Genomic DNA, 27,860 nt, shown 5'->3' with positions numbered 1-27,860 from the left:
ACAACAATGATACAAAAGAAAATGAACGAGAATTTAAGGAATTTCAATTCTCTCGTTGAGTGTGTGCCTATCGCTAGAAGCGAGCTTGCAGATTATTTTTCTTTCTGGTGATTTCGCTAGAGCTCACTGACCTTCGACAATTCTCAGTCAGACAAAAAAATTCAAAAGCCTGGTAAATTTTCTTTAATCCTGATTTCCGAAAACAAATGCGTACTTGATTCAAACAAAACAAGATGAAATTCACTTTCATTCATGGCGACCAAACTTACACATTTCTAGCCCGCGCGTTACTTTCATGGTCTATACTCTCATCGACCACAACTTAGGACCAATCAGCGCGCGATAATTCTCTCGGTTATGGTATTAAAATGTGTAGCCTAACATGCTTCTCCGTGCCTTACATACACAAACAATTTCCCGTGTCTTGATTCTAAATCATCTGGTCGCACATGTAACTTTAGGACGTATTAAAATGACACACCAGTCTCTTGGAACTAACCCCGGTCCATATATCGTAAATCATAAGGGGTGCAAAATAACAGGCTAAAACTGCTCAAAATTTAGTGCAAGTCCAAGTCAAATCTCAAGTTGTATGGAGAAAGATCTTTTTATATTGCTGCCCCTAGACTCTGGAACATGCTACCTAAAAGCATAGCTACAACAACGTCGTTAAAATGAGAAACTGTCTTGTTATGATGATTTTTTAACGAGTGTGGGACTTAGCTTCATATCGACTCCTTGTTTATTCCGAAGAAATTAGTCTGATAACTTTTCCTTTAGTTGGTATTCTGCAGTAGTTTGTGTAGAATGAATGCTTATCGACAATTTGTTGGATCTTCTTCAACAGTATCTGTTTGCATGGTTTTCCGAGTGAGGGTACGGATGGCTTTTAGCTCATCTGCTGAGAACTACAGTATTCTTGATTGTCTTCACCTTTTACGTCATAATTAGATAGTTTGCAGCAAAGCAACCTTCTGAAGACTGACGTCATAGTATTTGGCCAATAACGCACAATGCGATCACGGAAATCTCTTATATGATCAATGGAGTCGACGAGGCAGGTCAAAAGGCATGAAGTGAGACTCAGTCCTATCACATAGGGCATACTGCAGAGAATCCCATAAAGTAAGAGATAACCCTTCGAGGTCTCCCCATGGTCGACCTCTCTGACCATTGATTCCATTTGTACAAAGTCACCAAAGCCAATCGTGGTGAAAGTAATAAACCACGCGTACACGCCCTCTACGAAACTCCAGCTTTCAAGAAAAGTCGATGAAACGCTTGCTAATATGTTTAGAACAACCATAAGTGTACTTGCCGCAAGAAACGTCTTCATTTTGACATGCTTGGGTTCAGCCCTTTTAAGCAGAACAGTTTCTGTTTTGACGATAAGAAACCTGATACATGTAGCCAAGAGCTCTCCTGATGTTTTCAATGCCAGCATGGTTATCGGAATACCAATGATGCAGACGACGATGGTGATACCTTGCCCAAGTTGTGTTTTTGGTGTAATATTTCCAAATCCTAATAAAAGGCAACCACACAACAATAAATGTGTGTATATGCTTCAATTGGCTGCTTATGAAAAATGTTTTACAATTTGTAATATAAGGATTAAATGGAAGGCTAAGATTAATTAAAATTGACAGGAATCAGAAAACCGTATAGACTTCCTTGTTTGAAATCGGAGCAGTTTGGAAAAAATTTTGCCTCGCAGCTTCGCCGCTCGTTGTCTGGCCCTCTGGCCGCTCGTTGTCTGAACCTCAACAAAACCGCCAGCTACCCAGGCTAGAAAAAAATTCCCAATCCGGTTTCTTGAATCAAGGCATGGATCTTATGTTTCTTAACTTAAACCCGGAATTAATCATGAATCCAGAGACTCGAAAACGCAGTCTAGAACTTCAATCGAAGTTTTCATGTAGAGTTGAAAATAGTAGAGGGACATACATAAACATTTATAGATAAAGTGAATTTGAATATGATTGTGGTTGTTTTTATTTTATTCCAAACGACCATTTTCCACCACAGGATTTTGAAATTCAGCTTTATTATTTACATTTGAAGGAGTCTAAATGTGGTGGATCTCTTTGATCGTAAATTTTGCAATAACTTAATATTAATTATTTTTACATTAGATTATAAAAAGAAAAAAAAAACATTTACAACAAAAATCATGTCTTAAGTCCATTTTTGGGAACTGCATAATTTATGCTCAACCATAATATGCTAATTACAAAACAAATTGGCAATATGACGACAGGCATCCCTAAAGCGGTAACCTTAATAGACAAAGTGTATAAGCACTCAAATTATGGCGAAATGTTTATGAGTTAATAACTTTAAAAAAGTTCTCATATTCTCTGGTGTATCATGGAATACATTTATGGTGTAATTAAACAGTAGCAAGTAAAGCGAAGCGCTGGGGTGTGCCAACGGTCCTTAGCTTTTCGACTTAGTATATGATATATAATTTATGGTAGGGTTCGAGTGATCACAAGGAATAACGCCATGCTCGCTCCTTGAATCGCTTCTTAGTATCTTATAAACGATTTATAAATCATTTGCAGTTGTATATCTTACCTATTGTGGTAATGGCAGCGAAAGAGAATCCACAGCTGTTCAGAAAAGTCCAGTCCAGTTCCCTGTCCATCTCCATAGCCGCTGCGGCCTTTCTTACAAAACTCTCGAAGTCATTGTCTGTCATGTTATATTTTAGATCGATTTCCGCTCTCAATTCCTTCAACATATTGCCCGCTTTGTCGTGTACCGATTCCTCTGTTTTTTCAATCAGGGTGAAAATCCAAGCAACGAACAAGCCATATGCGTAATACAGTGTAACACGTAGTAGCGTTTTTCCAAGAAGGGGATGCATTGTCCTAAAAAAAATATCCCAGAAATAAAAGGTAAAGTAAAGTTAAACTCTCAAAACAGTTTTGTTTCTCGAGGCTGAGCTCTTAGTCTTGTGTTTAAAAAGGTACATATTGTTTATTTATAATTTCGTGTTAAAATGACCCATGAAGCTCCATTCAACAACATGGACACGGAAGCATTTTTTGATTCCTAGACAGATATTTGCGTTTCGATTTTCGCTGACCCTATTTTGACGATGACATCTCGTAAATAAAAACTGTCGTAATGTAAAGTACATGAGACCCTTCGTTAGCGACTGTGACCACCTTGTTAAATAGCAGGCTTGTTGTTTGATGTTGTTTGTATTATTGTGTTATTAAACATTGCTTTAACACAATTTTTGCAAGACAGTAGACTGGCTATCTGTATAAATATAATACCAAATGCGATAACTGAAGTAAACTCATATACTCAAATAAGTTCATACATAGGATTACGTTATAATACTTACCGCTCATAACCGTTTTGCTAAGGCTGTTTTTGCCTTCCACAATTGCGCCCAAAGCAATACTCGTACAACTTTGTTGTTTAATTAGGTCTTTTGTAAAAAATAAATTTACAATGTGTTTTTAAATTACCTAAATCCACGTTGAACGAAATGGCAATAACTGATTCTGAATTCAAGAGCTAAAACTTACCTTCGTTTTTTGTATTAACCACAGTATGCTCCGCTCGCTGAAGTTTGCTTTTACCGATGGTGTACCATGAATCATTAATAACAGTATTAAGAATTTACATTTAAATGGTTTTACATCAAAGCAAGTTCCTTGGAAAAAAGAACCCCTGATGCGAGTTTTGCTTAAATAGGATACTGGCTCCGAACGGTTTAGAGCGCTAGAACTCTTATTGCAGCAGTAATCAACTGGGTCAATTGTGGAGAAGTTATAATGATAAAATTAAAAAAATCGTCCACCTGTCAAATCAAACCGCTTCTATAATATAAATTTCCTAAACTCATAAACTTTGCAGACATTTTTCTCCGTATTCAGCACCACTGCCTTAAATTACATTTGCTGTCAGTGTGAGCTCTGTTATCATGACAGCCCAGTTCATTAAACATATAGTGCAGGTACTTGAATATTTGAGTTAGTATTTCATTGTTTGAATATTATGTAAACGAAGACAAGAGGACGATAGACTTGGCTTGAGTTTATTATATCAATATGAATATTCCAAACTAAACTATATAAAGCTACAAAGTAATGACATGCAATCGTTAATAAATTCATAAGTTAATAACAATGACGACGTTTACTTTATATATAAAGTTCAGAATCCTAAAGAAATAATATATAAATACGGGTGGGTTATATTCCTCGTGGCTCACGTGGTTAATTTTGCTATATTGACGTACTTAAAGCAGCCTTATAAAGCTCTTTACATGAGATGCATGTTTGACTGTTTTGAGTTACCTCTCTTCATATGAGTCGAGATTCGAGTGTATTAAGCTCCAGAATCTCCGTGGATTGTTATTATAATTATTGTTCCTTTAAATAAATACGAGGAATAGAACAAGAAGAAATACCAAACACTCTGCGTGATGCTACCTAAAATGTTTACATGCGAAAAGCAAAAATGACATATTTTAAGTGCAATTAGATGCAAGCACAGCTAACAGAATATTCAACACTGGAAAACCTGTTGTGTCAATTTTAAGTTGTTATGTCTTAGGCCCTCGCGCCGGCCCTCCTCGGCCGCCCCCCCCCCCCCTTCGCCCGCCGGCCCCCCCGCGCCCGTAAGTGTTATGTCTTAGTTTAGCGAAGTGTTTTTCCTTTTTTTCCGCGAACGCGACACAACGATTACCATCCGGTTTTCATAAGTGAAGAAATAGCCAATTTCGCATTTCCGTGAAAAATAAAGATTGCGAAAATTATTCTTACTATAATTGTCGCAAGCTGACGATGCTTCAAACGAAAATTTAGCAATTTGAACGAGAATATCTAGTTTTAATTTGCGTTATGATTATTTTGTGCAACTTATTTCGTCGTCATTTCCCGGCCACCCGGGTGAGCGACCAAGTTTTCAATTCTCTCTCGCTCAATTGCTTGTTATGTGAAATATGTTTTAATTAACCTGCGATCAGGCGTTCTTTTTTTCGCGGCGGTAAAAAAGCCTGCATTCGCAGGATATCTTTCAGTGCGCTAGTTGATTTACCTGTAAAACAACCACCAGTCCTTCTATCATTCCGTCATCATGAAAAATTAAATTCAGGGGTACAATAATGTTTTCTTGCCAGCAAAAAAGGCTGGGGCAAAGCAAAAAATTCGTCGTTGCTCCCCGGCCTTCCTCTCTTTTTTCTTCCTTCGCGTTTCCTTTTTCTCCTCCAATGCAAAAATAACCTGAAATAATGCTGCCTTATGGCCCCTTTATCGGTTTCCAGGTCGTTGAGTATGTTTCTCGATATACACGCAATAATTTATATTTTCAGACTTTGGAATGGAACAGTTTACTGGATGAAGAAGGTGGCATCACTCCGAGCTATTATAAGCAGCTAACCCAATAGTCCATAGCTCGTGGAATACTTTAATTCCAGTGCAAATTATTAGCAGTTTACAGATCGTTTAACTTGTTTCTTGAGGTACACAATCGACTGCATTACTCTCCACTTTGCATCAAAACGCTCGACGCATAAGGGAAAGCAGATTTGGGCAACAGTTTAAATAGTGATCGCGGAAATCTCGTATTTCATCCATGGAGTCAACAATGCAGCTCAGGATACACGACACAAGGCTCAAGCCAATGACGTAAGGCAGCAGAAAAATGATTAAATTAAATATCAGACGATATGACTCGGCTTCCCCACGGTCGACTTTCTTCTGAAGTGATTCCAGTTGTACATAGTCGCCAAAACCAATGGTTGTAAAGGTTATAAACCACGCATAAAAACCCTCTGGGAAACTCCAGTTCTCAAAGAACATGGTGTACGCACTTCCGGTGACAAGCAGAAAAACCATTAGTGTAGACGATACGGCCAACTTTTTCTCTTTGACATGTTTCGGCTCAGCCCTTTTGAGCACAACAGTTTCTGTTTTGACAACAATGTACCTAATGAAAGCTTCCAAGAGCTGTCCTGCTGTTTTAAAGGCCAACATGGTTATGGGGATACCAACGAGACAGGAAATGACGGTGATACCTCTGCCGAGTTGTGTTTTCGGTGTGATATTTCCAAATCCTGAAGAAAGCATTCATACAACAATCATATTAAAGTTTGAAATGGGCTCTTTGCAGCTCACATGGTACAAAATCCACCATGCTAGAGAGCAAGCTACGCTCTGGAACATCAAAAACAAAGCGACTTTGACCAGTCATGCTCGACGTTCCTAACGTAGCTTGCCTCCCAGCTTGCCGGAATTAATCATGCCGCATGACTAAGGTGCCCTCTTAGTGTCAATTGACTTTTTCGCACATGAATGTGGGAATCTTATTTAGCGAATCCAAGATGGTGGCGGTGGTGGTTAGATTGGTGATTTCATTTCCACGTGTACAACGCCAACCGTCACTTAAGTTAATACATAAATAGTTGCTGGAAGTACAGACGAATGGAAGGGGAATGGGTAGTGAACGGCACCACTAAATCCCAGCTATGAATGGGGTATCGGGGTATTTAGCTTTATAACCCACCCATTAATTTTTGCGCGCGCTCATTGGACAAAATGCATCACGTGGTACAAAATCGGACGACGGGTATCAGCGAATATACCCCGTCCGATTTGATATCCGTCGCCCGATTTTGTAGGCAGGCACAAAACAAACGAATGAAGTCACCTTATTTAATTCTAACTTTTAATGAAATCAAAGAGTTCAAAATCACGTAAACCAATCAACTTACATTTGTTTCAACCACAGTTACGCCAGTTTTATTACGTAGGTTTTTTCCTATAAATTTACTGGCGATGAAACGCGTTTTAGAAATAATTCGGAGGGTTATAAAATAAATAAACCCCTTTCTGGCTTGCTGGTGTATTGGAGGATAATGCCCTTGTCTGAAAGAGTGTCCTTAAAATTTCACAGTTGCCCTAGAAGCTTCGCTTCTCGGCCAACTGTTCATTTTTCGACAATCTTTCAGCCTCGGGCATTATCCTCCAATATACCAGCCGCCTTAACGGGTTTATTTACTAAATGTACACAGCTAGTCGTAGAGAAAATTTAAGGCTTTATCGTAACAATAAACTCACAATAAAAGTTTACTACGTTAAAATAACAATAGTGAGAGGAAAAGCACAAACATCTAAGTTTTATCCATATGACATGGAAAACTTATGGTACGTGATAAAATACGTTTTTGTTTTGTTAAAGAGCAATTTTTGCCGACCCTCTGGTCAGTAAAAGTTAAAAACTTTACCTATTGTTGTGACAGCAGCAAAGACAAATCCTAAACTGTTCAGATAAGTCCAGTCCAGTTCTTCACCTTCTGACACGGCAGCTGCAGCTCTTCTTGCAAAACTCTCAAAGTAATTGTCTGTCATGTTATATTTCAAATTAACTTCCGTTTTCAGTTCGTTCAACATCCTTTCCATTCTTTTGTAAGCTTGTTGCTCTCGTTTTTCGATCAGGGTAAAAATCCAAGCAACAAACAAGCAGTATATTTTATATATACCAAGGCGCAATAATGCCTTTCTAAGGAGTGGATGCATGTCGCTAAAAACAAATATACAAAACATCAGTTCAGAACATAAAAACACAAAGTCGATTGTATGTAACACGCAGCAAGTTTTAACTACATCGCTACGGTTATTGTTCCCCGTTATTACAAATATACCGTGGGCTGAGGCAATCAAGCCAAAAATGATTTAATACTAACTTTTATATACCAAAAGGTAGTAAATAACATAATATAACGTAGTTGGGAAAATTGGTTAGCATGGAGAAATGAAAAAAAAAAGACTGGTAGGAAAAGCCAAAACGCTCACAACACATTAAAATTAAAAATTTAGTCAAATAACCTTTGTTTTTTTGTAAAACCTGTGAAACAAATTAAACATAACTTTGTGATTAATTTAATGCAGTGTAGAGTTTTTTTTTTAAATTTCTTACATGTACGTATCTGGCATTTTTTTCAAAATTAACTTTTTTGGCCATTTTTTAAACAAAAGTACGTTGATTTGAATATAAAGCAGAAAAGTATAATCTAAAAACAACTAAAAGGGCTCATCGCAGAGAAAGTGGTTGACACACTCGTCTGGTAGTCTGTGGTCGCTCTCGTCTTAGATTTTTCACGTTTAAGCTTGTGTCGTAATCAGATTTTATTTATTTACTTGCGTGCCTTGACGGGATTAACAAAGAACTGAAAACCCGAAACGACTATGATAATTTGGAGAAATCAATGTATACAACCGTTGGAGGACAACAACATATATGACCGTTCGTTAAGCATAGTTACAAAAATATATAGCAAAACCTGCCTATTTTTTTACCCCTTTTGACTGTAACATAATTAATAAAAAAATCAACAAAGGCTTTTATCTATGCTTAAAATCAAACTGTAATCGTTACCTTTCTAGCTTTCGCTGAAATACCCAGCTTCATTCAAGTTCCAACGTTTTGTTTTGCTGATAAAGTTTGCTCATAAATCGTAAATAATATATAATGAATTTACATTCAAATGGATTTTTATTTGGCATGATATTGGTTCATACAAATGTGAATGTAATTCAAAATATAAATGTAATTGTAGATAGCTTCAACAGAGGCAAGCCTTTGAAAGCAGAGTAAACAAATATTTTAAATGAACATAACATGAACATAACACGATAAAAGAAAGTAAAGCGTATTATGTTTACCCACCCAGTGAGATTCCTGTAAATTACATTTTTGTACGATGAAACAACATGCAAAATTAAAAACGTTGTATTGAAAAAGAGATAAGGAAAAAAATATATTTAGGGCTGGTTCAAGTTTATCCTAGTGTACTCGACTCGTGCCCTAAACAAAATTGCTGAATTACAAAGTACAGCAGAATTGCATCGTGTAACTAAGGCCGATTCGGAGGTTTGATTTAGGATCTTGAGCGAAAGTGGCTTAGGTATCCGGTGCCTCTCTTAACGTGATCATCTCCTTTACTTATTTTTAAACTCGGGTCGTCTACTTTCGGTGCGCTGCCGGTGGCGGACCGGGTGGGCCTCTCTGTGCCCGCTTGGCGGCCGTCTGTCTGGTCCTTCTCCCTCTCTCTTCTCTCCTCTCCTTTTTTTTTCTCCGGGTTCCTCCTCCAGTGATCTTCACTATGCCCTTCGGTTGTTTAGTTCATATTTAGAAACTGCTGTAACTGACGAGACCACCCGCAGTCCTCACGCTGCTCTAAAAGGCACTATTTAATGAATTAGGTTCGGTATATGAGTGAAGCTGTTCCTAGACCTTACCTAATTCTTCAATTCTCAAACGTGCAGGTATTTACTTGTTTCACATAACAAAAAATGGGAGTTTTAATTTGTTAGACCGCCTCGATTCGAACGTACTTAACTAACTTATTTTTCAGTTTCTTATACAATGTATATCATAAGTGAAATGACAAGTGAACTTTTTTTATTCTAATAAAGGTAGATGAAGAAGAAGAAGAAGAAGAAGAAGAAGAAGAAGAAGAACCGATTAGAAGACATGGAAGAAGATATGACTGAATTACAGAAAGTATATAAGCTATTTATATTAAAACTATTATTAACTATTACATATAAGGCTATTTATATTTAACACGGGGACTCTACTGTACTTGAGGATGTATCCATCGCAGGCTGTACCCCAATATTTCGCAAGTGCCATTAACAAGACCAAGGCGAAAAGAGGCGCTGAGGCTTACATTACTTGCCCCTGCACATGGCAAGCAAACCAGCACATGTTCTCTGATTGACGACTTTCTTTTTTCTCACCAATTAGGTCCGGAAATGTTCTGACGCTGTGAAGAGCAGTTGAATTTTGGTCAGCCTTAGGAGCTGCATGGTTAATTATTTCACCTTTAGCATTCGATTCTCTATTTCTAAAGAAATGCTTTAAGAAATAAACAATTGATGGCAGCACACACAAACAACATATTATTCTCCATTATTCTCCTCATTTCTAGTGGGCATAGGAGCTTGTTGATAGACAGCACATAATCGTATGTAACCATCTAAATCTTTGCGGCCAACCTACTGAATCCTTGACGTTTCCTTTGTGGTATTTTCATACTCAATATGTTAAATCATGTCCATTCATCACATAAAATATATTTGACAGATGGTCTCAAATAACTCATCAATTTGCTTAACGTTACTCACAACGTAGAGTAAGTAGCGCTGTATTGCCACTTCAAATAGCTGAGATGATAGCTCGTTCCAGGGGAAATATTTTTCCTGTTTTTTTTTTTTGTTTGTTTGTTTGTTTCTATCCCAGGTATGATAGGAAGCTAAGCTCGTATGCTGCGTAACACATACGGCGAAATTAAGGTACATGCTTTCAAAAACTATTTGCGTGCCAATTGTCAGTTTTATTATAATTGCGTGAACACAGACGTTTTTAGTCTGTACATTAGTAGCCCTTCCCGAGAAGAATGCCGTAAAAACGCTACAATTCTTTTATTCAGGACTGTTTGAGTCACAAACTTCACCTAGAGGTACTAGCATCTTGAAGATATCCCAGGGTTTATAGGTTATTGGGTATTTTTCGGATCTTTTGTTGTAATGTAAATGTTGCTTATAGTGGTCATACACTAAGCTTCTCTTCGAGATAGCTAGTTTACAGTCATGTCACTGAAACAGAGTAAAGAAATATTCTTCATGAAAATTGCAAATTTAAAAATCCCAGCTAGCAGGAGGCAGACCAGTTGGCTATAAATTATACTAAGCGTGACCGAGGATTTTGGCTCGAAGCGACCGAAAACAAATCCAGTTAGTGGCAAGGGGGAGAGATCGAACCCGGGACTTCCGGATTACAACACACCAGCGCCTTAAACAACTCGTTTCACGCTACCTCAACGAGTTGTACGAGTTGTTCATTCTTGCCTCCACGAGTTGTTCATTCCAGAGATGCGCAATGAACTTCGTTCTCTTCTCGCTTGCAGCAAACTCTCTTCCGCGTGCGTTTAAACAAGTTTAAGCATCTGTCCATAAAACGATCTTGGAAATCCCGAATGTAGTCCACAGAGTCCACCAGGCAGGTGAAAAGGCACGACATCAGGCTAAGGCCAGTAACGTAAGGAAGATAGTAGAGAAGAAGAAACATCACAAGATGGCTGCCAGTTTCCCCACGGTCTGCTCTCTTAGCAGCTGCATCAAATGGCACGTAATCGCCAAAACCGATCGTTGTGAAGGCTACAAACCATGCGTAAAAGCTGTCCAGAAAACTCCAGTTCTCGATGAATGTGGCTGATATACTTACCAAGACGTGTAGAACAATCATTACTGTTTCAGAGATTAGGAAGGTCTTCTTCATAATATGTTTAATTTCTACCCGTTTAAGAAGGCCTTTTTCTGTTTTTATCACACAGAACTTTATGCAGGAGGCCAAGAGTTCTCCTGCTGTTTTGAAGGCCAACATAGTTATGGTAATACCAAAGATACAGGCTGGTATGGTGATAATTTTGCCAGCTTGAGTTTTGGGTGTCATATTTCCAAACCCTGAATTTTGAAGAAATAATAAAAACATTAAATAATTCACAGTTCCGACTAATACTGGGTTAAAAAGTTAAGAGGTAAAGCTTTCAGTTTCAGCTGGTGGCTTCTCTCTGGATGCCGGCGTTTTCCGGGTTCTTTTGGCGCCCCGTGTCGTTTTCCGTTTCTGTTGTGTTCGCTCTTCCCTCCCTCCCCTCCCCCCCCCCCCACCCCACACACACACACACGCCCCCTGCCGTGTTCCCGCGTCGTCGACTGTTTGTCCGTGTTCATTGGCTCGCCGTTTCATGGGACATAGCTGATCGTGTAAGCTTATTTTTGCCAACGAGATCGCAATTCCTGTTTCCAGATTTCGCTGACTAGAAAAATGCATTATTTTGTCTGTGGTGAACAAACTGGAAGACAACATTCGTTGGTTTATGTGTTGTGGTGTAGTGTGCTGTGATCCAGTGAATAATGGTGGTTAACTTATATGATGAAACCCTTGATCAGGCTGATAACCTGTGTATAAAAACCTCGCAAAATCCAAATCTACAGTTTCATACTTTACCTATCGTGGTGAAAGCTGCGAACACGAATCCACAGCTGTTCACAAAACTCCAGTCCAGTTCTTCGCCTTCTTCCGCAGCCGCTGAGGCTCTGGTCACAAAGTTCTCAAAATCATTATCTGTCATGTTATATTTTTGATCCATTTCCATTCTAAGTTCGTTCAACATCCTTTCCATTCTTTGGTAAGCTGGTTCTTCTTTTTTCTCAATCAGGGTAAAAATCCAAGCAACTAAAATGCAGTACGCGTTAAACAATGTAACACGTAGTATTGTTTTCCGGAGAAGTGGATGCATTGGGCTATAAATAAATGATAATTATTACTTAAAATGTAGCTTTTGCTGCCCTCAACGAAGGAGGAAGAGAAACTTTTCACCCAGGCTTTTTTTTATCCGAAGTTACTTACAATTCGCCATTGTGTTTCCATCCTTTTTGTATTTTGCCAAATACATTTTGATTCATTTTTAACATGGACGTAAGATTTGAAGGCAACTACACTGAAGTGTGAACTAAATAATTTCTTGGTCGAAAGGCTCGATTTATTATTCCCACGTCGACAGAGAAGCTTTTAATTTTTGAAGTTACAAGGTCAATATAGACAATATATCAATTGCAATTTATTTGCTTGCTTGTAGGGGTTGACATTTGAACGGGATTTTCTACAATATTTTACGAAGAAGTTACAGGGCATCGAATCACACTTTATAGTATTGAGTATAATAACCTGGCATATTCTATCGATCAAGGTAGTTTAACGAATACGATGATTAATAATATATATTTAATTTTTTTGTATTCAAACTTACCCTTTTGATGTTTGATACAGGTACTCGTAGCTTAGCTCACATAAAGTGATCGAAATTGGAGTTATTAAAAATAACGGTCTTGTTCGCAGCTCGAGAAAATTTCTAGTGCAAATTCTTAGTGTTCATAAAGAATTGTACTCAATCAAACGTTGTTCTTTACGCTTTATATTGGACCTTGTCAGTTCCTACTTCCTGTTAATTTGACAAAAGACAGTGAATTTTAATCAGAAGTTCACCCACCTGCACCGTCTGAATTTGAATTTGAAAAGCAGAAACAAAAAAGAACAAAAAAAAAAAAAACTAACAAGTAACTGGCGAATTCTGCACAAAATAGTATTCCCTGGAACAAAAAACTATTTTCGTCTCTTACGTTTTTTTCTTTTTTTAGACGCCTAACTTTTGTTCCTTGCCACAAAAAATGTGATAAGGAATGACTTGTGAAGCAAAATATTTGATCTATCCACTCTCTATTTAGAAATGATCCTGCAGATATTGATTTTTTGACTCAAAGCTGACAAAGTTGTTATCATAACGAGCAATTGCATTGTCTTCATAAGATAGTTCCTCCATTAAAGTTTGCATTTGCTTGTTTCTATACTAACAGAGGACCTCATCCATTAGACCTGAAACAAATATAGTGCACTTCCTGGAACAATCAATCTCCAGTCTTTCGCCACAATCCAAGTCTGCTGCAGCGCGGAATCACTGAAGTCTTTGTCATGTTAAATCAAGAAAAGGTCAAACAAAATTAAAAGAAAAACAATGACTGAAATAACTTCAGAAAAAGCAATGAATGAGCAAAATACATGTATAATTAATGGGCTTCATTGACTTGCTTAATACAATTTTTATTTTCATTACGCGAACCCTTTCACTGACTGGTGTTACAAATATATGTTTTCATAAATAATGTACCGTCGAGGTGGAAAGTTTACATCTTCAACCCCTTCCTAACACCTTGCCTGGCGTAAATATCGCAGCGTTTCCCTCTTCTCTCTTTTTTTAAATATATTTAATTATTTTTTAAGTATTTTGACGCAAATTTAAGCGCGAGCAGAAGAATCACAATGCGTTGGTCCTTTTGTTAATGGTTGCTTTTCTCAATGTTTGTATGGACTCTTGTCCTTACGCTATTGCTCGTGTCGCTAATAAAGATCATGCTTATTATTTATTTTATACAGTTGCGTAATTGTAATGAGTGTTTCCCCCCCCCCCCCGGGCCCGGTGGCGCTTAATTTAAACAACAATCGATGAGACTGGGGAAAGGCAGAAAACAAAATGGCTTGTTTCAGTCGCGTTTTTAAAGTTTTCGTCCAAACGACGTAACGGTTATTAGTTTTAATATATGGCTTTTACTGAAGAAGAATGGATAAAAATTATCCTGACTTTTTTTGGTTTATATAAAATTCGGCTATTTCACTTCGCAGTTTGGTCACTTTATTCATTCCCTAGTATGGGAAGTCGCTTTTGATTAACAACACAGGGACAGCGGAGCAGGGGGGGCTGGGGGGGGGGTTGGCGGGCTTTAGCCCCCCACTTTTTCCGAAAAAATAAAGACTTATTGAGAGAAGAGTCTCCCCCCCCCCCCCCCCCCACCTGGAAAACTGCTCCGCCGTCCCTGCAACAAGGCTCCGCTTTTAGTGTAGAAAGACTAAATGCACGTATGTGTTTTTCTCCAAGTGATGGAGAACTTTCAAGTTTATCCTTTTTTCTGTTTTACCTAAAAACCGCTTTTACTGCCGCTGTGGCTCTTCTTGCAAAACTTTGAAACCCATTGTTTTCATGTTTAAGGCCTAATCTTTCGTTTAAAGTTCTGAAAGCGTTCTGTCAATCTCATAAACTTAGGGCGCATTCTTTTGGGACTATTCCGGAATGGAAATACTCGGAACAGACGGTGATCGCGATCTTTTTGGAGCATTTCCGTTTTTAGCATGAAAAGAATACTATTCCGTTCATACTGCTTTCGATGGCAGAATGAACAGAATACGGTTTATTGGAATAGGCAGAATATGGGCTTTTTTGAGATACTCCGCCACCAGTATTCCGTTTTAAGAATATGAGTTCTTTTGAGAATTGATATTCCGTGTATTCTGTCATTCATAAACCAAAACGAGAATAGTCAGAATAGTACCAAAGAATGCGCCGTTAATGTTCCTTCATTGTCCCACGCTAGGGGACACACACCTTTCAAACAAGAAGATTTTCTAAAGTATCAGTAAATGGTTATTACCGGTCAGAAAATCGAGAAACAGAACAAATTAAACCTGATACATGGCTGCCTTCTAGTGACGAACCAAAACATTTGCCCATATATATATTTTTATTTAATTATAGCGCAGGCACCTTCTGTTTGTTTCCTTCCCCAGTCTAAGATAAGATAAGAAACTTTATTTAAGTGTCAAAAGCCTTATAGCCTGGAAAATAATACCATACTAATTAGGGGACACTGCTAAAAACTAAAAGCTACACTAATACTAAATATAAATACAATAAAAATATATATAAGTCATATAAAAATGTTATTATAATCTATGATATAGAAAAATGTTTAAATCTTAATTGTTAAAAAAAGAAAATAATAATAATGACTTGACTTGAGAGGCACTATGTGCAGCATAGGATGCATCCCTTACAGCCGTTGTCCATTAAGCGAGTTATATCTTTTTTGCGAATACGGTTTGTAAAAGCCTGCAGTGTCTTGGCTGATCTGTTAACCGTAGAAAGTTTGCCTTATAGTTTGGGTCCTACATAACGCAAAAAGTGGTTTCCATAAGTAACGAATGCAACGAATGCAAGTTTAATTCCATTAGAGTTTGAGAAGGAAAGAGTGGAAAAAGCGATAACTCTGTTACTGTATGGCTGACTATGGTCGTAACAGATCGTGTTGAGGTTGCATTTTGCTTTTGTTTTAAAGTGAGTCTGTGTTGTAAAACTTTTTGTTTATTTTGTTTCAAATTGAAAATGTTCTCGCCGAAATCGTTTTGAATTAGAAGTATGTTAAACAATAATGGAAAAGTAAATGCTTATGACAGTTATGCCAAATAATTTTCACGCAGTTAAAAAAAAAACACATAAAAAGTCTCATAAAAAAACTATTGCAATTTCTGCCAGAGAAAAATCAGAAAATAAAAGATAATAACAAAGAATTAAATGCGGTGATATCATTTTCAATTTTTTCTTCAAGTTTGTCACCGTTAATTTTTTTCTAAATCTCCATATATATATTATTTGAATCTGAGAAATTAAAGTAGAACCAGGGATAAGATTAACAAACAATTATGTCTTTATCGAAACTCTGTCCAAACTGCGGTCTGTTACCAAACAGATAATAATAAAAATAATATGCCTCACAAGTTATTCATATTTTAAACTTTTTTTTTACCAGGCTCGTTTTAATCTTGATCTTATTCCGTGTTTATTATGAATACGCCATGTTTTCATTCAGACTTAATTTTTAGATGCCACCTTTTTATTGGTATTTTAATTTTTTAACAGGTTTTTTAATTTCCTAGCTATGTTATATTTACATCTCTTTCCTATCCAGTCTGAATAACACAAACGGTGGAGAGGGAAAAATTTTGTTCATTATAAGACAGAAGCACTTACTACAGATTGATTTAATTGGTTTAAGACAAGAACGAGTCTTACATACATTTGTTCACCTGCCGAACGTGGCAAGCGAATTTCGAGAGCACACGTTTTCCGCATTTGATTTTTATAATTTTCTTTTCGCAGGATTTACTTAACAAGGGGACACATTAAATTAGTTTTTAATTGAATTTGGCAAGATTTAATTATTTGGAATCAACAATGTCACCCAAACGCTAATTATTTACCTTAAACGTCGATTTAAAGGGGTAAAACGGAAATTATGAGCGCTTTTCTCTTCAACGGTTAATCGCCTAACACTTCGTGACTGGTAAGTGAGTTTTACATGCACACCATTAATTTATTTTTTAAATGTCAAAGACAAGATAAAAGATATTGCATTTCCGCATGATTATGGAGAGAAGGGGTTCGTTCGGCAATCATTACTGGATGTTTTTACGCCAGAAATAATACGAACTTCTCGAAACAATTCTTAACGCATCTGTGTCTTAATTCAAAGACAGACACATACACAGAGTATTCATTCCGCTGAGCCCAAGTCATGGTCACTTAGTGGTCTCTTGTGCCTTGAGTTCACATAGCACTACCTTTAAATTAGCGGTATAACACATTTTTAGTAAAAAAAAAAACGCTGTCTACATAATTTTTAAAGTGTTCGCTCTAATATATGCCGCTTTTATTCCCGGCTCGTGACAACATTATAAAAGCACTTCAGCGGCGAGATCACTTAAGTTGTTTTTGAAAAGATGAAGGCGTTTATGTCAAATTTTTCAATTACGATAAAAAGCACTCTATAGGCGTGACATTAGTTCTCCGTTGTTAAGCCCAGAATGGGATGGGATCTTTTGTTTTCTTGTCAGTTTAACTTTACATAGCCTTCGAAAACTTGCTCATCATCTTTTTTTTTTAACCTACAAAACTGTTGCTCTCAGGCTTCCTTCGATTTCAAGAATGCACATACCGTACTCAGTAGCAAAATAGCTTTTTAGAAAATTAATATCATTTTTCTATTTTTTTTATATTTCCACAACACGAAAACAGTAGTTGATTGTTTAACCTTGCACTTATTTCTTTCTCAGAATTTAGTTCTTCTTTTTCTTTCTTCAGATAGGGAGGGAGTTAAATGAGAGGCACCTGTTGAAAAACAACTTCCAAGTATTTTCTTCTTTACGCTGATTTTTTTCCGCCTTAAATATAAGCGTAGTACAAATATTTCTGGAAAATTTTTAATAAAATTTTGTCAAAAATTGGCTTTTGTCAAATCACAAAACAAACGAAGCAATAACCTCTTTAATTAGTTTTACCTTCTTTATACTTCTTTGTCTCAGCGCTTCAAATTAAGTTAAATTGAAGATTAAACGAGGAGCAAGATTGTCATACAGTTGTGATCGATTTAACAATTCCGTTGTCGTCATTTGGCGCTTCGTGTACGGTTTTTGCACTTTTTTTAATCGCAACCTATATTATGATAATGAACTTATGTTAACCTAAGCAGTCTTCTATTATCTTTCAGGAGTGTGGCCCATTCTGAATATGGATTTTAGAATTATCAAATGGATGCTAACCCTCTTCGTATTAGTAAAGTAAGTGGTTTGAATTTTTCTTAAACTCGCTTGTGCGTGATCATGAATACTACGTAATTCGATGGTAAGAAGTGGATTTGCCATTTAATTCTTGGCAATTGATATCGTTTTCACTTTTCTTATAATATCCCTCGGGTTGTAATATATCAAACACGAAAGGCAGTGTTTCATCGGGATATTCAAACACCGAAAGGAGAGTTCAAAATACGACGCGCAGCGAAGTATTTTATTCGAAATTCGAGGTGTTTGGATAGCCGATGAGACACTGCCTCAAGTGTAAGATATATCTTCTCCTGAATCGAAACAAAAACTACGGAAAAAACGGAGAAATAAAGTCGTAATAATGTATGCTAATTAAGACCGGGTATCCAAGCAATCTCTAGCTGACGATCAACCAACTATCATTGTCATGTTTCTTTTTTTGTCTCTGGTTTCAAGGGAAACATTTAAAATGCCATTTAAAGTTTTTTTTTTAATAATTTAACAAAATACTTCCTGTTTGCATGCTTTACACAATTCTCCGATTAAACAACAGAGAAATCAATATTATATATCAATTAATTTTAAAGACTAATTTCTAACTTGTTAATTGTTATGTTTATTTATCTTTCAGGACTTGGAAGCAATCACACGGTAAGTATAGTTCTATCTGGTTTACTATATGATGTGACGCAGTTGACTTTTATTCCTAAAGGATAATTACTCTTTTTCTATAAAAAAAACACTGTTATTAAAAAAAAAATCTTTGTAAACCGTCTTTTCTCAGCTTCACAGTTTGGCCTGGTAATGCATTGTCTTTAAAGAAGTTTCCTTCCTTGGGTGTCCTTCTGCTTATTGCGTTGTGTTATCCTTGATCAGTAATCCTACACTGTTCTAGCTGTTTTAATTTTGTTATGTAAATAATTTATTTTTAATTAATTATAGTCTAAATTCCAATTTAGGTACCGGAGCAATTAATTTTAAACGTCATTCAAACGACGAGAAAGATAAAATTAAATTTTTTACTTCGAAAATGTTTACGTTTTGGCGTGTTGATACTTTTTTCCTTGAATTTGACACCTTCTTAGAAGATTTCTAATATTAATTAGTAAAACTCGTTGTGTTCTTGCCGCGCTTTCTCCCCTTTTCCCCTGCTCCGCGCGCTGCTCTTGGTTCTGTCTCCCCTTTGGTCTGTCCTGGTCCCCCCCCCCCCCGCCCTCTCTCCCCCTCTGCGAAACACACGTTAGGCAAATGCACATGTGCATCGAAATTCAATAAACCATCCATAACGTTGTATAAGGCTTTCTTGCACTCTGGCTATGAACTATTAACTCTCAACTTCTAACACACTCGTTTTTTTTTATTAATTTAGGATATGACTATTGTAATCACCATCACGTGATAAACGACAGAACCCGAGCAGCGGGTGTCCACAGAGGCAACGTACTGAGATGTGACCAGAAGGATATTCGCAGCCCTAGGTGGTACCGATTCACTGGAGCGGCGGGCTATGAGATGCCTACCTCGTGCGTGCCTGTTCACCGGTGTGGAACCCATGCTCCTGGATGGCTGAGTAGTCCGCATCCTACTAGGAATGGTCAGATTGTCAACGGCAAAGTTTGTTTTCATTGGTCGGGAAACTGCTGTCGCTGGTCGGCAACTATCCAAATCAAGAAGTGTAATGGGTTTTACATCTACAAGCTCGGGAGAACTCCATGTTGCTGGCTTCGTTTCTGTGGAAATGGAGGTTTTGGTAAGTTAAGTGCAGGTTTCTGTAAGAACCTGTATAATATTGAGGAAGAAAATTTTCTGTACATTTTTATTTTATTTTATCTCATTCCCTCTATGTGATTGTTTTAGAATCAGGCACAATAATCGGTTACTTATATTTGACTTCATGTACAACTTCCACTCAATTTCGTCCTTTGTTTTAATGGTATTAAGCTGTTGTTTTGAAAATTCATGAGGCTATCATATCCAAAGATGCTAGATAAATCATAGGGTAATTGCTTCTTTAACAAGTAAAAATAATCTCTTTTCGCTTTTTATAGATGATCAAAGAAACATTTCACTATCCATCAAGTTGCCTTGCTTATGTATTTTTCCGTGCAAATTCTCCTTTCAGGATCAGACGGATGTACTAACCACGTACAGCTCAACGACAGAACCCGAGGAGCAAGTGTCCCCAGAGGAAACTTCCTGAGATGTGACCAGAAGGATTTGGTGACTCCAAAATGGTACAGGTTTACTGGAGCATCGGGCAGCATGATGCCCACTTCCTGTGTTCCAAAGCATTACTGTGGAACACACGCACCGGGATGGCTGAGCGGTTCGCATCCAACAAGGGTAGGACAAATCGTCAACGGCAAAGTTTGTTTTCACTGGGGAGGAAGTTGCTGCAACTGGCATACAAACATTCAGATTAAAAAGTGCAGTGGGTTTTATGTTTACAAGCTTGAAAAGACTCCTGTGTGTTGGCTTCGCTACTGTGGAAACGCAGGATTTGGTAAATTTACATTCGTTTCTTTCAATTTTTTATCGCGTCTTCATTTGCTTTCTTGTATCTGTACTCAAGTTGTTGTAGATGGATGAAACAGTTTTTAAACTTTCCTAAAAGCAACCACGCCTACTCTGTAGAGTCCGTTTGCTGAGAGTTAAGTTACCAAGATAGCTCAAGTTTCATGACTGCATCGACTAAAGTGAGCGTTTGAAGGCCGTTTTTCGACACATGATAAATAAAAGGTAACCGCACGTCTGGTGCTAGACGATAAAGATCTTTCAGACTATAATATAAAGCTAATAAAGCAATGCTCTTCTTCATGTACCAAGATATATGCAAGATAAACAAGCCGTGCCGAAATGGTGCCACATGCGTTCTGAAGAATAATGGTTATACCTGTCTCTGTAAACCTGGTTATCAAGGAGTCAACTGTGAACAAGGTAGGAGCGCAACGAAAAAGATGTATAAACAAATCCTTTTATACGGTACCCCTACAAAAAATCGCCATCGTCAAAAAGTCAATGATTTCTTCATTTTTTCAGATGTAAATGAATGCATTCCCCGCCCTTGCCTAAACGGTGGAGCGTGTCAGAATCTACCAGGAAGTTACAAATGTAACTGCAAACCAGGTTTTACTGGAAAACACTGTGAAACCGGTGGGTAGTTTTCCGTTGTTATATCCACGTTTCTTGACAGAAGCAAATAAAGCATTGTTCAAGTAATGATGTTTGTCCTTGCTTTTTCCTTCTCCGGATATGTTTTCAGACTTCGTCTGTTCTTGCGACAACATATATAACACTAAATTGTAAAACGCTTCAGATGACAAATTCTGTTTTCTTTCTACAGCGTTTCTTAAAAATGTTTACGCATTTTCTATGTAATGACATACTTCTGCGTTACGTTTTTGCCATTTGTCGCTGGATTTAGATAATTTGCAATGAGCTCAATTGATGAAAAACTACCTTTTTCAAGATCATTGTTCGCGCTAACAAATCTCGCTAAAAACCCAGTGGCGTCAAAGTGAATAATAAACTTAAAATGGTAAATCCGCCTGTGTCATATCATGTTTCAGCCCTCGACGCCTGCTCATACCATCAGGTATTGAACGACAGAATGAGAGCTGCAGGTGTCCATAGAGGTAACACCGTGAGATGTGACCAAAAGGATCTGACAACGCCCAAATGGTACAGGTTTACTGGGGCGGCTGGAACTCAGATGCCCACTTCCTGTGTTCCAAAGCATTACTGTGGAACGCACGCACCGGGATGGCTGAGTGGTTCGCATCCAACAAGAGTCGGACAAGTTGTCAACGCCAAGGTGTGTTTCCACTGGACTGGAGGCTGTTGCCAATGGCATTCAAACATCCAAATCAAGAAGTGCAACGGTTTTTACGTGTACAGATTGGTGAGGACTCCAGTGTGTTGGCTTCGGTACTGTGGAAACGCGGGATTTGGTAAATTTTATTGAAATTTCTTATTTGTTACAACTACAGAATTAAAAATTGATGTTTTCCTCTGACTGATTTATCAGGCAGTCAACTTTCACTATAACAAACACCTTCGGGAGCACAACTTGGTGTAATTAAAGAAGAAGTCCGTGGTAGCGAGCACGGTTATTTTCAGTAATTCGTATTCGGCGGGACTTCTTATTCTGTCCCTGATAACGGGGTGTCTGTAATAGCGAGGGGTCCGCAGGCGGGAGTTTACTGTATTATATTGCAGTTTTGGAAATTAAAAACGCCGATTTTAATCTGTTTAAAAATTATGCAATTCATGTATGGTGTATTTTGTACTGATTATATGTATGTGTCCATTTACCAAGATGCGTGCAAAGTAAACAAACCTTGTCAAAACGGTGCTACCTGTATCGTGAAGAATGATGGTTATACTTGCGTCTGTAAACCTGGATATCAAGGGGTGAACTGCGAGCAAGGTGAGAGTTTTTGTCCCTGTAAATGTCACAAATAATGAAACTACTGTGAAGTCCTTCTAATATGAAAGGGCTCAAAACCATATCCTAAGTGACGTAACCATGTGTGACACTGAAGTGGACCATAAGTAGCGTAGCCCACCCCCCTGCCCCACCAAAACAACAACAACAACAACAACAACAACAAAAGACGTTTTCCAAGATGGTCGGTTCACGGTCTGTGCAAGGAGAAATATGGTTACCATGTAAATCTCAAGTAACTCGGATATATAGATGCGAACAAACTGACACTTAATGTTTTCCAATTGAATGCAGTCGGGGGAACACGTGCCAGTTGATGGCAACATCACTTCTCTGAGAAGTGACTAAGCTCGCGGTACTTGTGTAAGAAGTTGCTAAGCAACATGACGAATTCGTACGCGCGATTGCTTTTGGAGTACTCGTAAGCGCTCGGCCTAGTTTTTGACTGGATGAAACAATTCGGGAAATTCTTCGAGTGCTTTTAAAAAAAGATTTGCCAAAGCCGGTAACTATTCTCCCGAATGGATGAAATAATTAAGAAAAGTCCCATACTGTAAAATCTTCAAAGCAAATTTGTCTCGACAATTTCGTCCTTCCCGATCGAGAAACGGATATAAATTCCTTTTATAACTTGAGATATTTCCAAAATTGATTTTAAATTGAAGGCATGCAGTAAAATTTAACAGAAGTTTGTCAAAAACACGCGTATATTGAGTGACGTTCTGTATCTATTTTTAGATGTCGATGAATGTCGCACTAGACCTTGCCGTAACGGCGGAACGTGTGAGAATCTGAAGGGAAGTTACAGATGCAAATGCAGACCAGGATTTCTGGGAAAACATTGCGAAACTGGTTGGTGTTGAATTTAAATTCTATCTTACTTTTTCTTTAAAAGCAGGCTTTCCAAAACAGTGCCCATAAAAAAGTAAAACAAAAAAGGATATTTATTTTACGCAGGGAAAATAAATGTTTTTATGTAGCTTGCGACGCAATAGTTCCCAGCTTCTGGTGGGGGATTACATCATTTCTTCTTACATGAAAATGAGGCAACCTGGGGACTCGTTCGACCTTCGTTGGAGCATTGCCACGAAATGGCGTATTCCAGTTTTCCCTCCCTCCACCCCCTGTCTTATATCTTACCGAAAGTAAGGCGGGTTTCCCCCACGATCTTCTGGGATATTTCCTTCTTTGTTTTTCTAATGTTATCTTTAACTGGTTGTTTTGAAATAAAACGGACACACACGTGACCAAAATATCCCAAATGGGAATGTATGTTTTTGTCCCAGCAAACAGAGCTCAGCCAAAGCAGCACATATGTCTTACCAATAAGTTTTTTTTTTCATTGATTAAGAAGGAGCAAGATACATAAATATTTATTTCCCAAACTCAAGCAAATTAACTCCCTTACATAGGTGTTCTCGAAATGTAATTACCTTTATTCCTCGCGTAAGGTCGTTCCTGTTTTTATATGTCAATTTCGGAACAATTTTGTTCAGTAAATTACGTTACTTTACTCTAAAATGGCAGTGTCAAATAACGACAATTATATAGGTTTAATAAAAAACCCCAGAAAAAGTCAAGGCATATGTTTGTATTTTCTCCTCTAGCCAAAACTTGAGGCGGATGACAAAATATAAGGACTTTTTTTTCTATATACTGGAAGAAGATTGCGACGAAGCACGGCAAAGCTATTTTTTGCATGTTTTTGTTCGCTTTTTGCGGCTTTTATTTTTCGCCCCCCCCTCTTTTTTCTTTCTTTTGTTTTTAAAAATGAGGGGATGGAAAAAAATTTTTAAAGGGAAAAAAGGGAGAGAGACGATCGGGACGATAATATGAGAACCAGGCTTTACCGTGCACAAAGCACAATATAATTTGACATTTTCCGAGCAAATTATTATTATTTGTAAAATATCAAGTATGGGCAAAATCAGTGAAGACAGTTATTTGAGCACTGATGTGCATACTTTATTTGTCTCTCTCAGTCTTCGATGAATGTAGGCATCACGAGGTTCTAAATGACAGACAACGGGCTGCAGGGGTGCATAGGGGCAACACCGTGAAGTGTGACCAAAAAGACCTGGTAACTCCCAAGTGGTACAGGTTTACTGGCGCAGCCGGTACGCAGATGCCCACTTCCTGTGTTCCAAAGCATTACTGTGGAACACACGCCCCAGGATGGCTTAGCGGTTCACATCCAACAAGAGTCGGACAAGTTGTTAATGCAAAAGTGTGTTTCCACTGGACTGGAGGCTGTTGCCAATGGAATTCAAACATCCAGATTAAGAGATGCAACGGGTTTTATGTTTACAAACTGGCGAGGACTCCTGTATGTTGGTTGCGATACTGCGGAAATGCAGGATTTGGTAATTATAAGTAGCTATTGCTGTAAAACACATTGATGTTTCCGTGAGACTTAAGTGGAAGCAGGATTGGTAATCATAAGTAGCTATTGCTGTAAAACACATTGATGTTTCACAGTGAGAACTTAAGTGGACTATCCGCCTAAGTAGTTAATTTATAATTTTATTTCGTACTCTCTTGCGAATATTATCCTGTAAACATTTTACAATTATTCCACGAGCTCGCGTTGGATATGAGGTGGTAGATAGCCAACGAGGCGCTAAGGTATCTTTGGGGCCCATGGTATATGAGCTCATATATCATGGCCTGTAAACCAATCAAAACACACGAATTGCACCAAACGATGGCTTGTTTTTTTATAATTAATATTATTAAATTTTCAGCCACGGATATTGCATTTCTAGCATTCTGATTGGTTCACTCAATCCCGGTTGTCAGCTCGTATACCTTAGTTTGACCTTATTTGGAAAATGATTGCGTTACTTTTGCCAAGCTAAACTTTTTCTACGGGAAGCGACAGTTCTATCGGAAAAATGGTTGAAAAACAGCAAATTTGGCGAGGTTTATGAACAAGAAATAATTAGCGGTGCCTACCACAACCACAGAAATGCCATAGTAAAATTAACTACGCAAAACAAAAGGATTGATGCGAAAAGTTTAATTAATAATACTTGTAAACACACACCAAGAGCGAGTCAAAAAAGTAGAAAAGCAGCAAATAATTTACGAAAGAACGGCAACTGACTGACACAGTTTCATTCAGTGTACGTCATAAAAATAAGTAGGCTCAGCACTTCCGTAAAGTTTGTTACCTTTCAATCTTGGTTTTGTCCTTTTATACTTCAACAAACCTGTTCCACTTTAAGCTGAATTTCGCTTCAAATAATATAGCAGTCTTGATGACAGCCGTGGAGCCGTAAAGAAGTACAATGTAAACACTTGCTTCGGTCGACTTGCACAAGACTTGTAGTTTCCAGAAAAGCTTTTGCTTCGGATCTTCTCGTAAATCTTAACTGTTGTCACAATTTCCAGGATATTTAGACGACTTTAGACGGGACTGTTCGAGGAAAATCTTGGAAAGAAAACTCTCTGGCTCGCTTTCCTCGTATGTTTCATTCAACTCAAGAAGTGAACACCGCGCCAGAAATTTTCGCGCCTCCTCATACTATCACTTCGTTTACATCAAAATGAAATGTCCAGTCGATTTAAACTTGAGAAGAATTTAATAAAACAATTATTCCATTCGCCCTTGTTGGATACGAGTCGTTATAGCCAACTCGGCGCTTCGCGCCTCGTTGGCTATTTACCACCTCGTATCCAACGCGGGCTCATGGAATAATTGTTAAATATTTTTCAGGTTAGAATGTATAATATATTGTTGGCATAATATTTTTTAGGTAAAAAGTGTTAATTAGCAATTTTCCTTTTCAACTGTGTCATCAACTTAAGACCCATGTAAAGCAAGCAGGCCTTGCCAGAATGGTGCCACCTGTGTGAATAAGAACGGTGACTATACTTGTCTTTGTAAGCCTGGCTACCAGGGGAAGGACTGCGAGCAAGGTGTGTAAGATTTTGTTATTTTTACAGGCGTAGAAAGACGCTTTCTGCTTTTTAAGAAACATGAGTCACTGTGCACAAAAAAGAGAAATCGTGGATGCAATAACTATGGAAATGTTTGTCTTAAATTAAAAAATTTCACGCGAAAGCCGTTTATGCAAATTTGTTTTAACAGTAAAATAGAGTTATATAAGGCTTTCTCACCGGCTGAATATAGGTTTTTACCTTTGGGTTATAATTACACTCACCCCTAACGATTGAAGCGCTCTGTAACATTAGTACACATCATTGCATTCATACTTGGCACAATGTTACTAAAAAGAAAACTTATGAATTTACTTTATTATCATTCTTATTTGTTTTCCTTTAAATGGCTCGTTGGAAAGTGAAAATTAACTGTTCAACCAATTCCAGTTTTCATGCACTAAGAAAAACAAATGCAATAAGAAAGCAAATTTGATAGGGATATAAGGCTTCCTGGAAACATCTAAACAAGAAACGAAATCGTTTAATTTTCAGATATTGACGAATGTCGCACAAGACCTTGCCGTAACCACGGAACGTGTGAGAATCTCAAGGGAAGCTACAGATGCAAGTGCAGACCAGGATTCCTTGGCAAACATTGCGAGATCGGTGGGTGTTAGTGCTTTAAGCTAATCACAGTGAAATTATTTTTTTTCCTGACTTTAAGCCTGGAAAATTTAGTACTTTTTTTTATTTGGTAAATTTACGTGTAAGTTATATGGTAAGTACAATTCTTTCAAAATACGAAATTTCGTCACTACAATTGTGTTTCCACAAATACTAAATTATTGTTTTTCCGTAACTTTCAACTGCTTTTTTAATCCGACTAGCTGAACAAACCAAGTAAAATAAAATCAAAGACTTTTAGATAATGTAAATATTGCTATTCTCTCCGCTAGTATTTGATGAATGTAAACATCATGAAGTTCTAAACGATAGAGAACGAGCTGCAGGAGTTCACAAAGGAAACACTCTTAAGTGTGACCAAAAAGACCTGGTAACTCCCAAATGGTACAGGTTTACTGGCGCAGCTGGTACTCAGATGCCTACTTCCTGTGTTCCGAAGTATTACTGCGGAACAAACGCACCAGGGTGGCTTAGCGGTTCACATCCAACAAGAGTCGGACAAGTTGTTAATGCCAAAGTGTGTTTCCACTGGACTGGAGGCTGTTGCCAATGGCACGCTAACATCCAGATCAAGAGATGTAACGGGTTTTACGTCTATAAGCTAGCGAGGACTCCTGTTTGCTGGTTGCGGTACTGTGGAAATGCAAGGTTTGGTAAGCATGCATCAGGCTATTGTTGAAAATACACAACAGCGTTTGAGAACTAAGTGGACTATTCACTTAGAAACGTTTGTGGTAAATTTAAAACATTATAGTGCTATTTTTTTTCAACTGAAATTGGAAAGTACGGTGGTAATAAAGTGTTATAATGTTACTTCAGACTCACTTCA

The 27,860-nt window shown here is 37.8% G+C and overlaps 4 protein-coding genes across 19 annotated transcripts in view; 1 reads left to right on the top strand and 3 right to left on the bottom strand.

Moving 5' to 3' along the window:
• Positions 1–725: 725 nt before the first annotated feature.
• Positions 726–2,980, bottom strand: LOC144661596 (potassium channel subfamily K member 15-like). Its single transcript, XM_078522401.1, has 2 exons — positions 2,581–2,980; positions 726–1,524 (listed from the first exon to the last, which is right to left on the bottom strand). The coding sequence occupies exons 1-2, from the start codon at positions 2,870–2,872 to the stop codon at positions 890–892; spliced, it is 927 nt and encodes a 308-aa protein (XP_078378527.1). The 5' UTR covers positions 2,873–2,980; the 3' UTR covers positions 726–889.
• Positions 2,981–5,278: 2,298 nt separating this feature from the next.
• Positions 5,279–8,439, bottom strand: LOC144661612 (potassium channel subfamily K member 15-like). The gene is made up of 3 exons (XM_078522414.1): positions 8,404–8,439; positions 7,253–7,548; positions 5,279–6,082 (listed from the first exon to the last, which is right to left on the bottom strand). Exons 2-3 carry the CDS (start codon positions 7,542–7,544, stop codon positions 5,523–5,525), a joined length of 852 nt encoding a protein of 283 aa, XP_078378540.1. The 5' UTR covers positions 7,545–7,548; positions 8,404–8,439; the 3' UTR covers positions 5,279–5,522.
• A 2,454-nt stretch (positions 8,440–10,893) lies between these two features.
• LOC144659201 (potassium channel subfamily K member 3-like) lies at positions 10,894–12,868 on the bottom strand. Its single transcript, XM_078519636.1, has 3 exons — positions 12,842–12,868; positions 12,040–12,267; positions 10,894–11,495 (listed from the first exon to the last, which is right to left on the bottom strand). The coding sequence occupies exons 2-3, from the start codon at positions 12,212–12,214 to the stop codon at positions 10,894–10,896; spliced, it is 777 nt and encodes a 258-aa protein (XP_078375762.1). The 5' UTR covers positions 12,215–12,267; positions 12,842–12,868.
• A 3,860-nt stretch (positions 12,869–16,728) lies between these two features.
• LOC144660677 (uncharacterized) overlaps positions 16,729–27,860 on the top strand; it is a 50,345-nt gene continuing 39,213 nt past the window's right edge. For 13 of the 16 annotated variants that reach the window (XM_078521374.1, XM_078521370.1, XM_078521369.1 and 10 more), the window contains exons 1-14: positions 16,729–16,760; positions 17,964–18,033; positions 18,647–18,666; positions 19,385–19,765; positions 20,138–20,518; positions 20,842–20,952; positions 21,055–21,168; positions 21,585–21,965; positions 22,334–22,444; positions 23,201–23,314; positions 24,445–24,825; positions 26,273–26,383; positions 26,900–27,013; positions 27,304–27,684. In XM_078521374.1, coding sequence (XP_078377500.1) covers positions 17,984–18,033; positions 18,647–18,666; positions 19,385–19,765; positions 20,138–20,518; positions 20,842–20,952; positions 21,055–21,168; positions 21,585–21,965; positions 22,334–22,444; positions 23,201–23,314; positions 24,445–24,825; positions 26,273–26,383; positions 26,900–27,013; positions 27,304–27,684 — 2,650 coding nt within the window. In that variant the 5' untranslated portion in view covers positions 16,729–16,760; positions 17,964–17,983. The remainder of the gene's footprint in view (positions 16,761–17,963; positions 18,034–18,646; positions 18,667–19,384; positions 19,766–20,137; positions 20,519–20,841; positions 20,953–21,054; positions 21,169–21,584; positions 21,966–22,333; positions 22,445–23,200; positions 23,315–24,444; positions 24,826–26,272; positions 26,384–26,899; positions 27,014–27,303; positions 27,685–27,860) is intronic. The other 3 variants (XM_078521375.1, XM_078521376.1, XM_078521377.1) reach the window with 3 other exon arrangements.

The sequence above is a fragment of the Oculina patagonica genome, chromosome 7 (genome assembly GCF_052425735.1).
Source record: "Oculina patagonica isolate OP01 chromosome 7, crgOcupat, whole genome shotgun sequence".
NCBI classification, from domain to species: Eukaryota; Metazoa; Cnidaria; class Anthozoa; order Scleractinia; family Oculinidae; genus Oculina; species Oculina patagonica.
Note: the sequence above shows the minus strand (reverse complement) of the source record. Positions and strands in the feature narration are given on the sequence as shown.

What these genes read in the sequence shown, in the direction of transcription:
- LOC144661596 (XM_078522401.1), bottom strand. Translation starts at nt 2,872, where the DNA reads ATGCATCCCCTTCTTGGAAAAACGCTACTACGTGTTACACTGTATTAC. An exon ending in CGCTGCCATTACCACAATAG is followed by an intron (nt 1,525 to 2,580) that starts GTAAGATATACA and finishes GCCTTTTATTAG; the next exon opens with GATTTGGAAATATTACACCA.
- LOC144661612 (XM_078522414.1), bottom strand. Translation starts at nt 7,544, where the DNA reads ATGCATCCACTCCTTAGAAAGGCATTATTGCGCCTTGGTATATATAAA. An exon ending in TGCTGCTGTCACAACAATAG is followed by an intron (nt 6,083 to 7,252) that starts GTAAAGTTTTTA and finishes TGCTTTCTTCAG; the next exon opens with GATTTGGAAATATCACACCG.
- LOC144659201 (XM_078519636.1), bottom strand. Translation starts at nt 12,214, where the DNA reads ATGGAAAGGATGTTGAACGAACTTAGAATGGAAATGGATCAAAAATAT. An exon ending in CGCAGCTTTCACCACGATAG is followed by an intron (nt 11,496 to 12,039) that starts GTAAAGTATGAA and finishes TTCAAAATTCAG; the next exon opens with GGTTTGGAAATATGACACCC.